Source organism: Wolffia australiana, chromosome 16 (assembly GCF_029677425.1).
Source record: "Wolffia australiana isolate 7733 chromosome 16, ASM2967742v1".
Classification (NCBI taxonomy): Eukaryota; Viridiplantae; Streptophyta; class Magnoliopsida; order Alismatales; family Araceae; genus Wolffia; species Wolffia australiana.
Window position 1 is genome coordinate 1,792,664 of NC_135850.1, and position 16,859 is coordinate 1,809,522.

The window sequence follows — 16,859 nt, forward strand, 5'->3', positions numbered from 1 at the left end:
GTTTTATACCATTAAGGAATTTATATGGATCAATTCAATGAACTCTTTCCACTAAACAGCACGCATTATCAATGTTTAGTGTCTCCACACTAATGGCTACAAGACTAATGAAGGGAATTTCATTACTAAATATATACACGTTTAGAGCAGTTATATCCATCATTTTATTGATAAAAAATCTTTATTTTACAAAAAAAGTCTCTCCGTGCATTAATCCTTGAAAGTCTTTAACATGATAATTTCTCCTGATTAAAATTCTATCTAGTGTTTGAAGGCCATATTTTCTTAACTAATTTAGAAAATATTTTGAAACTAGTATGTCTTTAAACTTTAAATGGATTGAATAAATAAAAAATAAAGAAAAAAATAGTTTCTAAGTGGCCAGCTAAAGAAGAAGCCGATCCTCACCAAGTCGGGCTCATAAGAAATAAAAGTGATTGTGGCCCAACAAGCCGCAATCTTAAGAAATAAAAATGGAGACTATGATCGGGCTTTGAGCGGACCCGACCCGACCCAAAGCCCATGTCATTTTGGACAATTTTTTAGTAGAAACATATGATCTTAAATGTCTGATTTTCTTAATGAACATAGAATGGTTAGATTTATGTATAATTTTCTTATTTCTTTTCCAGGATTCTGATAAGCTCTGATAGCTAATGAGGATGAGGGGTACCCATCTACAAGCGAAACACATATGCATACGCGGACTGGGCAGGCTAATGAGACAATCGATGGGGTAGCTGACACAGCAAAAATGGTGCACCTCTTAAGAATGGATCCACGATTGCAATTTAATTGCAATCGTCAAACTAGTTTAAGGGGAGATGAAATGGCTGGGGGCAATATCATCTTTCTCTGCCCCCAGCCGTTGTCCTCATCAGCCAACCAATGGAGGCTGTCAACGATGGGATCACATGCTGATCCAGCAGCCCCAAGAGAGCCATTGGATCTAGCCTTATCCCTTAAGGAGTCAAGAGAACTTCTCTCCAAGGAAGATTTGGACTACTCTAACACCATCCTCCGATCCAAAAAAGAGGCACTTGCAAAGGACCCTTCAAGCAGCGGAGCTAGTATAAGGGGAGATTGACACTGCTCTAATGACTACAACCATTCAGTATGGTGCTAGAGAGAGTGAGGATAGACAAGCATTCATGCCAGCACGAAGGAGAAGAACCAGGATGATTATACATTGAGGTTGAGGTCAGGCGGCGGTGACTGGTGCCACCACCCTTGCTCGTCAAATCAGGGCTAATCAGGTTGGAGCTCTTCTCGATCTGGTAGAAAATCATTTGATGCACATTATTGAGTTGATTATTTTCCGTTTGAAAAGAAGAGAAGATTGATTTCATTAGGTTTTGTGAATCATTTTCTTTTTGGCATTTCATCGAGTATGTAATATGCCTTCGAAGATATCAACAAATTTAGTTAAGTCCGTATGGATTCTGCCTTATAAATATATATATTGAACTCACTTCTGTTTTCAGCCTCCTAGAGGCATTCTGTCGAACACCTGCTAGGTGTCGACAGATATACTTGCATTACTTCCAATGTCCACTATTAGAAAATTCCCTTAAAAATATATTTCTGAAATATAATCCTTATCTGAACTTTATTACTATCTATCTAACATACTATAAATATAAAGATTGTCAAAAACACCTTAAGATCTATCTACTAAGTATTCTCAGCCTCTCTATTCTTTCCTTCTTTCTCTCTATGACTTGAGTAATTCCTCAGTTCTTTTCTAAACTTGATATAACATCTTCCCCTTAAACCCAAAAACATCTAGATTTTTATAGATATGTATATATCTAGATGTATCTATATACACACCAATCTCTCTCTCCCTTCTAATTACTATCCCTTTTACTTAAGCTTTTCCAAAATAAAACAAAATTAATTAATCTATCTATCTAGTTAGCTATACTACCTTAAATATTCTTCTGACCTGTCTAATCAATTATCTTACTTATCTCTATACTTCCACTTATATTTCGTTGTGCCTTCATTTCATTTAATGAATTATCCCTCTTGATAACCACCATATTAAGAATATGAAATCCTTGATCATCATTTGATATGGACATGGTACGTACTCATCACTAGATAAAATTACTATGTAAGTACATGTTTATATTTTTATTGAATAATCTGATATACCAACGACAAATTAAAATCCTTATCGTGAGACAATCAATTAGTGCCATTGTGAGGGAACGGTAGCCATTGAGGGTTTTATTTCTTTATTTGGAAATTTTCTTTCAACTAATAATCTTGATTAGAGAAGTTCAATCAGCTCCACAATTAGGTAAAATTGTCATCTCCAGTACTCCTTAATCTTTACGTTTTCTAGTACATATCTCATCATGAATGGTAGATGATCACTAACACAAAATGAAGATGAAAGTGAAGGAGAAAGAGGGGAGGCTTAGAATAATAGAGACAATATCCTAAATATGTTATTATAAACAAAAATTAAGTAAATGGAAGACGAAGATTAAAAAAATATTCTGATCCAATAGGATCTGAGTCACTTACTAAGATTAATGCTCCCATAGATGAGGGCTCAAATTTCAATATTGATCATCATATGATTCACTCTCTCCCTAAATTTCATGGTTTATCTTAGGAAGAGCCATACCAAAAATTGGAAGAATGTACTTTGATTACTCAAACATTTCACTTTCATAATGTTACAAGTAAAGTTATAAAAATGTGATTATTTCCCTTCTATCTTACAGATAAAGCTATAATTTCATTTACATCCCTATCTGTGAATTTTTATTCATGGAAGGAAATGGAAATAATTTATGTTGGAAAAACAAATTTTTATAAAGGAGCAATAAGAGAATTTTGTCAAGGGCCGATGAATCCCTAGGTGAAGCATTGGAAAAAAATGTACACACCATGAAAAAAATATTGGGAAATTGTTTAAAACTTTATGAATGATTAAGGAATCAGAGATAAAGATGATTGATTCAAAAATGGAGGTGAATTTATGCATAAATATTTAGATGAAGCACTAGGAATTTTTGAAACATTAGCAGAAAAATGATGCTTATTATGCTTCTCTTAATCATAATGAGAGACATGCAAGTTCTAAGAGAGGTGGGATATTGAGCCTGATATATGAATTTCACAACTAGTAAAAAAATTTCCTGATTCACGGATTGATAGTTTAAAATTATCTGATTATTCTCATCTTTCTCAAATAGACATTCACTTTGCCATAATTGCTCGAGAGATAATCATGTAGAAGTAGATTTTCCATTGCGTGAATAAGTTATGGCTATTCGATAGGTCCAAGGTGGATAGAACTATAGTTCAAAATTCGTCGAATCCTACAGATAGTGGATACCCCAGGAATAACATGCTATGAAATGCATATCAAAATCCCTCGGTATAAGGGAACCATATGAGTAAATTGCATGCAATTTCAAAATTGAGAAATGGAAAAAAAATTACTGATATTTCTGAAGTTCAAAGAGAAGAAACATAAGTACCTCAGGAAGAAACAGATGATTTTCTAAGATAGAACCAAATCCAAAGGCTTATTCTCCACCTATTTCTTTTCCTGATTTTTTGAAAAATTATAAAGTTAAAGCAATTCCTCATGATAAATTATTCTCCAAATTTTCAATCAAGTAACTTTTAGTATTTCATTGGCTGAATCAATACAACATATTCTGTCGTGTACAAATTTTGTGAAAAATATGTGCACACATAGTCGAAAACACACAAGAATTCAAAATCTGAAAAATGTAATTTCTATTTTATAGAATCTTCAAGAAAATGTAGGGATCCAAGAGCTAAATCTTCAAGTGTGATTTAGGATGAATTTGTTTTTCAAAGTCATTAATTGATTCAAGAGCTAGTGCCTATATTTTGACGAAAGCATTATATGATAAATTCAAATTTGGGGAATTAGAACCAGCCGACGGCTTTATCAGGGAACCCTAAGGATTATTAGAAGATGTTTTCATTATTATCTGTATGATCAGAAAATATACCTATCTTACGACCCAATAAATATGATCTAAATTTATCTAATGCAAACGCAATAGCTAGCAATTCCTTCTCAGTTGTAGTGTAGTGTACCTGAGCATCTCCTTAGGTCGTGCTAGCATAGTAGGTGACCATTGGCTTCTTTTCAGTCCATTGATCAAGCATTGCCCCTATGGCAAAATCAAAATCGTTGCACATTAGTTCAAAAGGGTGATTCCAGCCTGGAGTTTGTAGAACTTGTGCTTTCACCAAAGCCTCCTTTATCTCTAAAAAGTGTGTTTTCTTGCATTGATAATTTCAAAATTCATATCTTTGGCCAATTAAGTTAGTAAATGGTTAAGAAAATTTAACAAAATCTTTAATGAACCACCTGTAGAGGCCTGTGTAACCAATGAAGCCCCTAAGTTCCTTAGTGTTGGTGGGGAGTGAAAGGTTCTAGATCACCTCCACTTTGGCTTTATCCACCTCAAACCCACAAATATAGACCATGCGTCCTAGTTGCATTCCCTTTTTGACCATGTAGTGGGACTTTTCCCAACTAAGCGCTTGCCATCTTGTCACGCATATTAGCAAAACCCTTTATAAATTAGCCAAGCGTACACCAAAATTTTAACCAAATACAGAAAAATCATCCATGAAAATTTTTAGAAAATCTCCAACTAGTTCTAAAAACAAGGCAGTCATGCATCTTTGAAATTTACCAGGTGTATTACATAGTAAAAATGACATTCTTCTAAATTCAAAAGTTCTAGATGGGAAAGTAAAAGTAGTATTTTATTCATCTTCAGGGTGTATTTATATCTAATTATATCCTGAATCTTCATCTAGAAAACAAAAATGGTTTTGCCGTGCTAATTTATCCAAAATTTGATCAAGGAAAAGCAGCAGATAGTGATCTTTTTTGTAACTTCATTGAGGTTTCCATAATTGACGCATATCCTCCAACTAGCTCTCAGTCTAGTTTGATTTTCTTCCCTGTGTCAATTCTGGTTATAATGATTCCTCATTTCTTAGGGACGACATGCAAAAGGCTTACCCAAGGACTATTAGAAATCAAGTAAATAAATCTCTAAATGGTATAATACCTAAAAGTTAATCAACTTGATTTATGTCACTATTGTATAAGTGATCTGTTAACCTCAGTGATTACACCTAAATTATGTAGTTAAATATGGGAAAGCTACACTTGTTATGCATTAAAATGGATATAATTTTACATGATCGAACTTTTTTTTAGATTGATATTCTAATTTTTGTGATTCAATTAGATTTTTAAATTATTTTTCAAACATTTTATCCTAAAAGAAAATAATGTTATGATTCAGAATATATTTATCCTTAAATAAACATTCAATTCATTGAATGTCGACTAACTACGAGTTCTCGTAATGACTCGTCATCAATTGGTTGAGTTTCCATACCATGGGGTGCTAAGCTACACCTCGTCCTTTAGAAGATACAAATAAGTCTATATTGAATCACTCTTAGAACATGTTCGTCACCAATATTTCACTACATTTAGTCTCTCATCCACGTGACGCTCGTAGGATGACTTAGGATATGGTCAATTGTCAAACTCTAATTGGTCATCGCAGTTAGTATGATGCATTTGAAAATCATCGGAGAACTCTTCTCTGATATTTCACTACATTGGCCAAGGACTTCATTGCTTATTCTTCTCGAGTTGCTCTTATTCTAAGGGTGGGGCAATCCCATCTTGACAAATCAATCATCTTCGTGAACTTCTTGATGCTCCCGAACTGAGACTGTTTAGAATCCCATGATTAGGAACTTTTTGGCCATAGTAAAAAATAAACCGTCCATCTACAAAACATCGTTGGTGTCTCAAGTCTAAGGACTACTTACACAACCATGATGTGAATCAACCAGATTGACAATTTGGTATAATATCATTCAGGGATTTGTACAGATAAATTTAATGAAGTCCTTTTGCTGAAGAGCACTGACTATCTATCTGTAGTGTCTCTGCACTAATGGCTATGGGAATGACCATACTCATCATATGAATGAGGCTAGATAGTGTTATTCTATCCAGATACTGTGATGTCCTTCTCAAGTATCCTTTGAATATTTAAGAACAAATGCTTAAAGACTAGTAATCTCTGTATTACGATTTGATCATAAGTCGCTAAGTTCGATCATATGTTCATGGCCTTCATCATAAGCATCATGCACACTATAATGAGTAAAATTTATTAATGAACGAAATATGGATGGTGCGATTGGCTTATCAGAAACATATATTTCCATCAATAAAAACCTCTTTGAGAATTTTGTAAAAATATTAATATTTATTTATCATTGATAACACCCTAATTTCTGTCTTTATTTCATGTTATTACCACAATTTTATGCATTTAAAGAGCTTAAAATGGGGTTGTTATCACATATTTACATGAAAATAGTGTTTTCAAGTGATTTATGATTTTCCCCTAATTTTCTGTTAATTTTATGAATTTTAAAGGAATTATTGAAGCTCGAAATAACCATTTTTGAATGAAAATGGCAAATTTAATATTTAATTTAGACATTTATCAGCATGGGGATGAATTAGTGAATTTTCTAGAATTTTCTAGAATTTTTTACGAATTTTTAGGATTTTTCTGAGATTATTTGAAGAGGAAATGTATTTATTTCAAGGAAAAAAGGTATATTTATAAGAAAAGAAAAAGTATTTTTATAATTTTTGAACATTGAAGGGCCGTTTTGCAAACTTTCGTTGCAAAAAGACCCTGAAAACAGCTCTCGGTCGCCACTACAGGCGTAAAGATCTAATTTAAAATTCTCCAGGGTTTTATTGCAATTACTTATTTATTGTTTTAATATTTTAGAAGAAAAGCGGAGGAGAGAGAATGCGCAAAGGGGTATATCTATAATTATTTCTGGGCGGCGTCGGATAACAAATATTTATTTTGTAAAGAACTTACATGAAAATTGCAGGCCGATTTCTTGGAGCGACTACGTGGCCTCATCACGACCGTCAGATGAAAATCTGACGGCGACCAGTGATAGAGGCCAGTTGCAGTAAGATGACCGCCCGTGCGACGCATGCGAAGCGCATGCACGGGCGGTGACGTGGCAAACTACTGAAGGGGAGATCAGTGAAGAAACGCACATGGACGTGCGTATCGGAACGTATGCAAAACGCGTCGTTCGAGTTTTCTTTTTTTTCTTATTTTCGCAGGGGGTTACGTGGCGCAATGAGGATGCGCCCGCCTGGAGGAGTTGAAGAGTCGTCGTCCAATAAGCGGACGACGCGTCAGCGATCGGGGGAAAAAAATATAATATGAATAAATGATTTAACTCCAATGGTTAATCTCGGTTTAAATTCATTTATTCATAACTTTTGATCCAGAACTTCGATTGAGACGATTTTTTTATGGATTTCTCGTAATGATCCCCTCTTTCTATCTGTATGGTTGGATCAGTGAGATCAAGCCTACATTGATAGATATTAGTGAATTACTAATTAGGGGTAAAAGGGTCATATTTTCCATTTTACCTTGGTATAAAAGCCAAATTTCGAGAAGGGGGGATCATTCTTGATGGTTCTCTATCACAGCTGCAAGACAGAGAGGAGCCCCAGCCTGGATCAACCTGTTTGGTACTTTTTCCCTTCATTGTATTTGAATTTTGATGCATTTTGAATGAAATTAGTTAAGTTGTTTGTTCCTTCTTCTTGACTCTGATCTGAACTTCTAAATCGCTTGGCTTGAGCGGCATGTACAAGCCCTGATTAGGATTGAGAGGAGAAAGTGAGGAATTTAACTAGGCATTCAACTGCATTCCCAAAGAAAAATTCTTAAAAAATTAGATTTAATTTTTAGGAGATTAAAGTTCCCCCATTTCATTTCTGAATCAGCAAACTCACAAAACCAACCAAACTCAAATCAAAAATTTCTTCCAACCTCTCTAATTGACTTCTTTGACCATTTTATTTGGATCAAAGAAGCCAATTTAGAGCTCCCCATTTCTTCTTTTCATCTCATTTCTTCTACCCCCCTTTCTAAATTTCTCTTCTAATTAGGGTGAATGATCCTCATTGAAGATCAAATTCACTCTAATTAGGGTTAAACTACCAAGAAAACCATCAAATTGAATTCCTTACTAGCTTCCCTTGGACGACACTCGTACTTATCACTGTACACTTTAAGTAGAGTCTTTATAAATTTTATTGCATAAGCCAAAATTTACAACGACAAGGGCTAAAAACTGCATAATTTCTACCCCTATTTTTGGCTTATCAATCATTTACTTCCAGTTTATGTGCAATTAACCCTTGAACCTAAACATGACGAACCAACTAGTCCACCCTAATATGGACCTACAGATCCAGTTCGGTCCTTTCTGACTGATCCTTAGTCCTAAATGTCCAATCCTAGTTGTATGAGCCATAGTCGAACCTCGTCCCTGTCATTTATGGACATCATTTGCATGGTCAATCTGCATCATTCCCATCATTTCCATCTATGAAGTTCCTTTGATATTTTATTTTATTTATTAAATATTCATCCATAATTCCATTATCCTCATCATCTGGTTTATCATTTTCTTCATGAGCAATCTTACATCTGTGAGGGATGATTCTTGACTGAATTCGATTCATTCAGTCATCAGTCCATAACTCTAACAATGAAGAATGGCAAATTTGGCTGAATAGATGACAATCCAGCATTACAACAAGCCTAGAAACTAAAACTATTGTGCTCAGATATTACCCTTCTATGGGATATTATTTAATTGTTTTATTTTTTCTTGCCCAAAGTAATTCATAGTACTAAGATAAGATGAAACCCAGTTATATTGTTGTAGAGTATATTTCTCCCCTCAAAAAATATAGGTGTAATAATCAAGTGGAGATAAAAAAAGAGCAAGATTTATATATACAACTAATGTAATAATAGATAATGTCTAAGACATTAGAACAGGATAAAAGAATATGGTGGCTGATAAACTTATGAATTTTTTGCATAATGAATTAAAATGGTTTCATGGTCAAGACAATTTTTTCAAGTCCGTTAATTGGTAAAATGTCTTCATGAGTATAGTTGGCCTATGGGACAAATAATGATATAGGATACTAGCAACTCTCGAAGACATCATGAATTCAGTAAAGTGCATTGTACCTCATTTTATAAATGTTGTCTTCTAGTATTGGAGTTACCTTTGGGGACAAAAGACATTTTTCAGCCTGGGTCTGTAAGGCGATAAGATCTAGAAGATAGTATCTGTAATCCTTAATTATCAAGACAGTAGATAATCCATTAAACAATGAATAGACTCTTAACATAGGTCACTGCTATCTGCTCTGTCTTGAGCATAGCTGACGAAAAAAATTGCAATATAGGGTACACAATTTCGTGAACAGAAAATTTTGGATTCAAGCATTTTGCTTCATACTACATATTTCATTTTCATAAAGGTAATACTTTTACTCACTATGAGTGTTGGTCTTAATTACTTAAGCATTTTGCCAATGGGTGGCCATTATGCGCCAAAGAGGTTGTATCAAGAAGCCATCCGCGTGTTACCCCTTGATTGCTGTGGTTTTTGTTCAGCGCACAAAAAAGAAAAGTTCAAGGAGAGTGATTAAATTTTACCCAGCCAAGCCCTTGGCTCAGAACCCGCCGTTCCAGCCGAGGTGGCTCACCTGAGGTTGCTGGTATGATCCCACCGGACCCGTCTGCGCCGCCACACCGGTGGGCGGTGCCGCCAAATGGTGGGGACCTGCCATTGCAGCCTGGTGGTAAACCCCCGGAAACTGCACGTGCGAATACGCCGCCTGCCCAGGAACATTATAAAACCCCGGCATCTCCCTCTGCGGTTGGACCCAAATCTCCGGCCCCTCCACCTGCCAACAAGGACTCAAGTCATCAGCATCGGCAGCGCCGCCAAACCACGGCACGACGTATCTGTCACCAACCTGAGGAGCAGCCATGTAAGGGCCACCATCCTTGAACTTGACCCTGCTGACATCATCACTGGTGTAGAGGGGCTTGTACTTGGCGCCAGGCATGAGAACGTAGCCGCTGCCGGAGGAGTAGCTTGGCATTGCCATCGGCGGCACGTACATGGGTGACAGGATCTGCCGATACGGAACAAAGTTGGGGTAGTGGGTGAGATGCATCTGCGGGTACAACATCGCCTGCTGCTGCATCATCGCCAACCCGGACGAACCAACCACCTGCCGAAGGCCCCAACTAACAATGAATTAATCCGATATACAATAACCATTGCGGTAAGTGGGCTGTACCTCTGCAGGGGAGGACAGCCTCGGTCCATGAATGCCATCTTCCAGCCCTGAGCTGAAGAAGTGGGCATCATAGCTGTGCTGTGGGTCATACGCTTCGGAAAAGCTTGGAAGAGGAGGATTCGGGTAAGAGCTAGTCTGCGTCTGAACCAAGCCAATGTCGGCATAGTTCACACGATCATCAGGACTTGATGCCTCAGCTTCTTCGGGCGACTCAGCCTGAGAAGTTCTGCACTGACCATCCATCGCGTCGGCCCGCTCAACAAAGGAACGGTCTTCGCCAGATATTGGTGAGCTGTGCACGTTGCAAACAAGCCCATAAAATTTATTTTGAAGGAAAAGCAAGCCAAGCGTATAACTGAAATACTAGTAAATACTGGGCAAGGATGGGGGAAAACCTTGCAGAGGGTTCGATGGGGGAGGCAACTTCGGGTGCGGTGTACGGCTTGACGGAGTCAAAGGTTGACCCAAAGCTGCCAAAAGTCAACCCAACTCTGTCTGCCTCTGGGACCCTGAGATGTTGGGGGATGATGACGTGCTTGCTGTCAGAGATTTTTACATCTGAAGGTGCATCCGGCGGAGCAGCTGCTTCGACATGGGAGGAGTCATCCGCGGCAGTAGATGAGCCCTGTTCAACAGCGTTGACTGATTTTTGACTTGATTTAGGCCTCCATTCCATATTGGACTGAGAGTGCATCTTGCTGTGATACTGATGACTGGAGAATGGCTTATTAGCCGGAATAACAGACTCTGAGGAAGGAGGTTGACTTGGCAGACCAACAGTGGAGTGCCCGACAGAATCCCCACTCGGAAGTGAGAACGAGTGAGCAACAAGACGATCAGACAGATGGCGTCTGCCACCAACCACCCCGACTTCGCGTCTGATTGCTCCAACAATGCCCGCTGATCTTGAATCCGGAGATGGCACATGAACAGGGTCTGAGGACGAGGCGTAGACACCACTCGAAGAACTCGTCACTGCCAGAATCTCAGACGATGAACGTAACCCAGACCCGACTCCTTTTCTCCCTTGTGGCAATGACCTTGCCGATGACGTACCGGCCTCAGGAGTTGACTGCCTCTGAGAGCTGCCTGCGTCAGCTACTTCAACATCATCGCCATCCTTCAAAGATGCATTGACTTCTTCAGAGAAGGACCGGTTTTCAGTTTTTGCAGGGGGATAATTCGTAGAATCTTGGTCACGCGAAGAGCTACAAGAGATTTAAAATGACGGTTGAGAGAATAATCACTGAATTACTTATTCAAATTAGATGTTTTTGGAAACACATTTTTTCAACGACAGGAGAAGTTTGTATTTTTAATTTATATTCCTTCCCTTTGCGAAATTATACAATGAGGATAAGTTTACTATGACTTGTTCAAAATAAAAGTTTTCTATGATAGTCTGGGAGAGATAATTGAATTTCGAGACAAAAAACCAAACCTCTTAATTCTGAAGCTTGGTCCAGATCGATCATCACCTAGTGAAGATCGGTGAGGATTCTCTGGATTGTGGTCAGTATTAACGTTCTGATTTTCCCTGTTGTCTCTCACAATACGAAATTCCCGACCAGCACCTGCATCTGCACTATAGGTTTATCAATCATCAGAAGACAGGAATTTGAGAAATAACAATAAACATACAAAAATGTCAAAAAGAGTAATGAGATTCGTTGCATTTGCCATCCCAGGATGAAGTCGTCATCATTATCAAGAAATCGTCATTAACATCATAACAAGGATGGGTGACGATGGTGTAGAAGATGATGAGTATCAAGTAAAAACTGGATGAACATGACAACTAGACTAATAATTGAGAGACAGAGAGATGGGAGATGGATGAAACATGGCGATAGGGAGAGAGAGATGTGGAAGAGAGGGAAATAAGTGAGGGAATGGGATTCACAGATGACGAAAAGAAGCGAGAGAAAGGGATTCCAAACGATGGAGAAATGCAAGAAAGAGGGAGAGAGACAGAGGGATAGATCTGAGAGGGACAAGGGGAGAGAGATGGATGAAAGAGAGAGAGATAGAGTCGCAACTCGCAACATGCAAAAAAGTTTACATAACTGAGCAGAGATAGAGAGAGACAGAGACAAGGATGAGTTTGTCATTGCCAACCTAGTTTCAGATAGACGACAAAGACGATGGTGACCCAGTCATCGTCATTATAATCCTGGTAGCAACAAATGATGATGACTCATGATTAACCTCTTGATATCATCATCAGGAACGCAGAAATCCCATACATTAGCAAGGAACGAAGTGCAGAAAATTAATAGCTGAGTTTAAAATTTTCTGGGTAAGCAAGTTACAGGTGATACAGGAAAACAAGCCACATGAGAGGAACATGCTAGAGAACTAAGAATACTGAAAAATAGAAAGTAGTTATCCTGAAGGAAATTGCATTCCCAAAGCCATTACATATTGAGATGAAATAAAGCAATGTCTCGAACAAAGTTTATTACCAGGTGACCGATTTCTCCACAACCTTCCAACTCGAGCACTTCTGTTCACAGGTTTATACGTTCTTGCTGACGGCAATGAATGATCTACCAAAACTTGGGGTTGTTTTGGATCCTTTGCGCTTGGGTTCTGGAATGAAAAGAGAAATATCAGAGATGTCTTCCATGAAGACAACCCTCAATTAGGCACATTGAAAGAAAATGAAGCAACATGAAAAAAATGGAATCCTCTATTTTATCTTGTCATGCTGTTATTCACCAAGATGATAGGGAGAGAGAGAAAGAGCATTTCAAACTCCTAGCATTAAATTAAAATTTGTTGAGATACACAACCGAATCTATCATTCCAATGTTAAATGCTTCGTTCCACACGAAAAAACCATGAATCTGGTAGATTGAGATTCCTCAGAGACGAAACAGATTTCATTCCTTTTTACGAGTGGGAATCATTCGTTACGGTCGTTTATATTTTCAAAGTGCGGATGAAAGAGAATCAACGACTACAACAGAGACGACACTATTCCGTGAAAAATGTGATAAAAATGGGATTTGCACGAACCTGTTTCTTCTTATCCCTCCTCCTCTTAACTTCATGAAAGGGGTCTGTAGCATGATAGAAACGTCAGTTGAATACATGTCAAACAAATTAAATCCACATACATTGCGTAAATAAAAAACCAGATTCCACATGATCTCTTATTTTAGAGTTTGACGCATTTTATGTTCTCATTAGATAATCTTAAACGTAGAGCATGTAAAGGATTATGGAAGACTTAAATGTAAAGCGATAAACCAGTCGAACTCGTGATCGACGAATTATAGTGAAGAAATCATCATAGAAAATTTTCTTCCTTATTATTTAAAGATCGATTTATAAAAAGTAGATTTCAGATTCATCAACTGCACTACGGATTCTTTTCTGAGCAATTCTGGATAGAAATGGGTTTAAAGAGCGGAAACAATACATCCAGGAGATTGGGAGGTATACCAAACGATAGCAAGAGAAAATACTGTTCTACTACTCTAAAAGAGCCTTCATTACCATCAGTTCCTCGACAAACTGCTTCATGACAACAAGAACTCGAGGCATTATAATATCCCCAACTCGCATGTACCAGTATATAATATGTGACATTCAAACCAAACTAGATGACAGTACTATGCGCTAAAAGGGCAGACCTAGCCTATAATCGTTTCGCCATTCAAGAATTCTTGCTTAGGCAGTTCATATCATCCGTGCATGACGTTTTGACACAAGATTACAAGGCTTCATCCCAAAACGTTTAAAAAAAAAACACCGCAAGCAGACAATCTCCGACGAGAGGCGCAAGCAAGAACCCACCAACTTTCTCGCAAAAAAATTAAAAAAAAAGAACTTTACCCTGATAGAGCAATCTCTGCACGGTCTCGTTGGGGTCCATATTGGTCTCGCGAAGAACAGCAAGAATCTCCGCCTCCGAGTGCGCTCCCACGATCTCCCTCACCGAATTGATTGTAGTCTGCAGCTTCGATGAGAGCTTATACTGCGGAACACCCAAATCACCCCTCGAGCCTCCGACCATCGCTACAAGAACCCTTCTTCCGACGAGAATCACAGGCCGGCTACGCGAGCGCAGACTGGAATTTGAAAACCCTAACAAGGAGAGGGCGAACTGGAGGAGAGAAGGGAAAGAGGGGAAACAGGCAGATTAAAAACTGAACTGGATGAACTGATTGCTGTTGGGCCCCTAAAATAGAGAATCCAAAGTATTCTATATTGGGCCCTTTCATTGACTTGACAGGAATAAAGTCTTGTTCTGCATGTATATAAATAAACCTTATATAAGCTCTACAGCCAGCATGTTAATAAAGTTTTTTGTATAATTTAAGGTTTACAGTGGAACACACAGGTAAGCCACCACTTTTACTTGACATGAATAAATTCTTGTTTTTTGCATCTCATAACTTTAATGTTGGGTCCTATGGCCTTGATTGTGATGAAACTAAATAGATTCATGCAGTGAACGATGAGTATTGGAACTGGAACGACACTTACAAAATGATGATCAGATCACATGTGCATGGACTGAATATGTGATTTCTCAGTTCCCCGTGCGGGACGGATTGAGTTGTTCATGTATCCACATGATGCCTGGCATTTTGAATCTTCTCCTTCATCTTGATGAGCCCCATTATCACTCTACGATCATCCTTATGACAGTGCGATCACATTGGGAATGGGAGGAGCAACAGAGAGAGGGGGTAAGAGTAGGGGCTTGAATCATTTTGGCATGGGCGAATTTCATTTTGTGAATTTCACATTATGAGCATTCCCCGATTTATACTAAATGAGATTTTTTTATAAAACTGCAAAAACTTTAAGATAAATCTTTCAAAATCCAAAATACTATTTGCACGTGACAAATCAAATGGGGACACGTGGCGAGTGCATGTTAAAGCCAAAAAATTAGATTATAAATCATTATAATTAAATAATAAGTCATAAAAAAATAATAACTATATGTATTTTGACTTAGAAAATTCATATACGTACGAAGATAAGTCCAAAAAATTACAAAAAATATATTCTTAATTAAAATGTTAAGTTCTTTAAGGATTTGATGTCAGAAAATTTATTAAAATCTGAATAAATCCCCAAAAATCAGAATATCAGTCTAAAAAGAGGTTTAATCATTTAACTATTGATAACATGCTTTTATATTCAGTTTAACGCATAAAAATGTGTAGTTATCCCAAAGTAACCCCATAATTTTATGTGTATGAGACCCCCCCCCAATTCAGTTCATTGGTAGTCCCTTAGGAATGGAATTAATTATCCTTGGATTGTTCCCTCACATTGTGACCTCTGAAATATTGGTATGAAGTGTTTATGATATCAAGTACACCTCTAAGTAGGAATATCTCCATGCATTGCTAGACTACAAATATAGAACTCCCTCATGGTTTAGGAAAGACCTGGTGGTCATGAGGAGGGAAGCTTACTTCTCGCCGGGTATGATACTATAATCAAGGTGAGGCTCCCTCTTTCCTTCCAATCTAAGGCACTCTCTTACTTGTAATGGCTACTTTAACCTTTGGAGTTCCCTACTAACCTTCCTCCCACTTGAAAGTAAAAGATGAACACTTTTATCCTTTTCTATAAACACACAATATCAATTGTGTATCGATGAAACATTGATGGCGAATAATGGAGGGATGCTTCTAACTAAGGGTAAAGAAATAAGAGAATGGCGTATGGCTCAAAAGAACGGGTACGGGGTAGATGAGGGATATCAAATGGATGGGTAATACTTAGATAGCTTACTCACAATAATAGATGAATGAGCAGAATGCACCGGAATGTGTGGAGAAAAATGATGATAAAGCACAAATTTCAAAATGGTGGGCTACATAGGTCATGTTCACATAATCATGAGATGATGCATATAATAATCCTTAATTCCTCTAACTTATAAGCACGTATGCTTTTCGAAAGAAACCCTATTTTTTTTATTTTTCTCTTCTTTTCTTTAAAGGGGTGAAATAAAAATGGAAGCTCTATAAATAAATAGATTTTTTATCAAGTAGTATTCATAGACAATTATTCTCATGCTACAAGAAAATAATGACATAGAATAAGACAATGTTGACAAAACCAAAGGGAAGGATAAAGATGAAAATATATCATGAAAGAATGATACAACAAAGGGAAATAAGAGAAAGATATGGGAGTAAAGAATACCATCATTAATTATGGATGATGGGGTATAGATAGGTTACTATAGGGATAAATAATAATGGGTGAAATGTCTTAAGTAGGCTAGGAGAAAGGGTGAAGCATATTCATATTTATAGGTTTCAAACATAACTTAATGTGGCTCAAGAAAATGTGATTCTGTGTTTTAGGACTTGACGAAGTAATCACCTCTAACTAAGCAAGATTCCAATTAATGGACATCCCTACCATTTAATATATTCAGCTACTAGAAAGGGGTACGATGGGTAGTTCACTCAGTACCGATGGAAATATATGTGGTCGGCAAGCCAATCACACATTTCACATCTCGTTCTATTCTTTTAATTGAACATATTCATAATAGTGCTCGTATGATGTTTATAATGAAGTTCATGAATACATG

General features: G+C 37.4%; 1 protein-coding gene across 2 annotated transcripts; it reads right to left on the bottom strand.

Moving 5' to 3' along the window:
• Positions 1-9,483: 9,483 nt before the first annotated feature.
• On the bottom strand, positions 9,484-14,425 carry LOC144713579 (dentin sialophosphoprotein, putative (DUF1296)). Of its 2 annotated transcripts, none has more exons than XM_078588190.1 (8): positions 14,123-14,425; positions 13,301-13,344; positions 12,745-12,871; positions 11,721-11,853; positions 10,675-11,487; positions 10,280-10,571; positions 9,950-10,210; positions 9,484-9,877 (listed from the first exon to the last, which is right to left on the bottom strand). In XM_078588190.1, the coding sequence occupies exons 1-8, from the start codon at positions 14,301-14,303 to the stop codon at positions 9,644-9,646; spliced, it is 2,085 nt and encodes a 694-aa protein (XP_078444316.1). In that variant the 5' UTR covers positions 14,304-14,425; the 3' UTR covers positions 9,484-9,643. The 2 variants fall into 2 exon arrangements, with proteins under 2 accessions (XP_078444316.1, XP_078444315.1); XM_078588189.1 differs by having other exon boundaries at positions 11,721-11,859; positions 14,123-14,424.
• Positions 14,426-16,859: the final 2,434 nt, after the last annotated feature.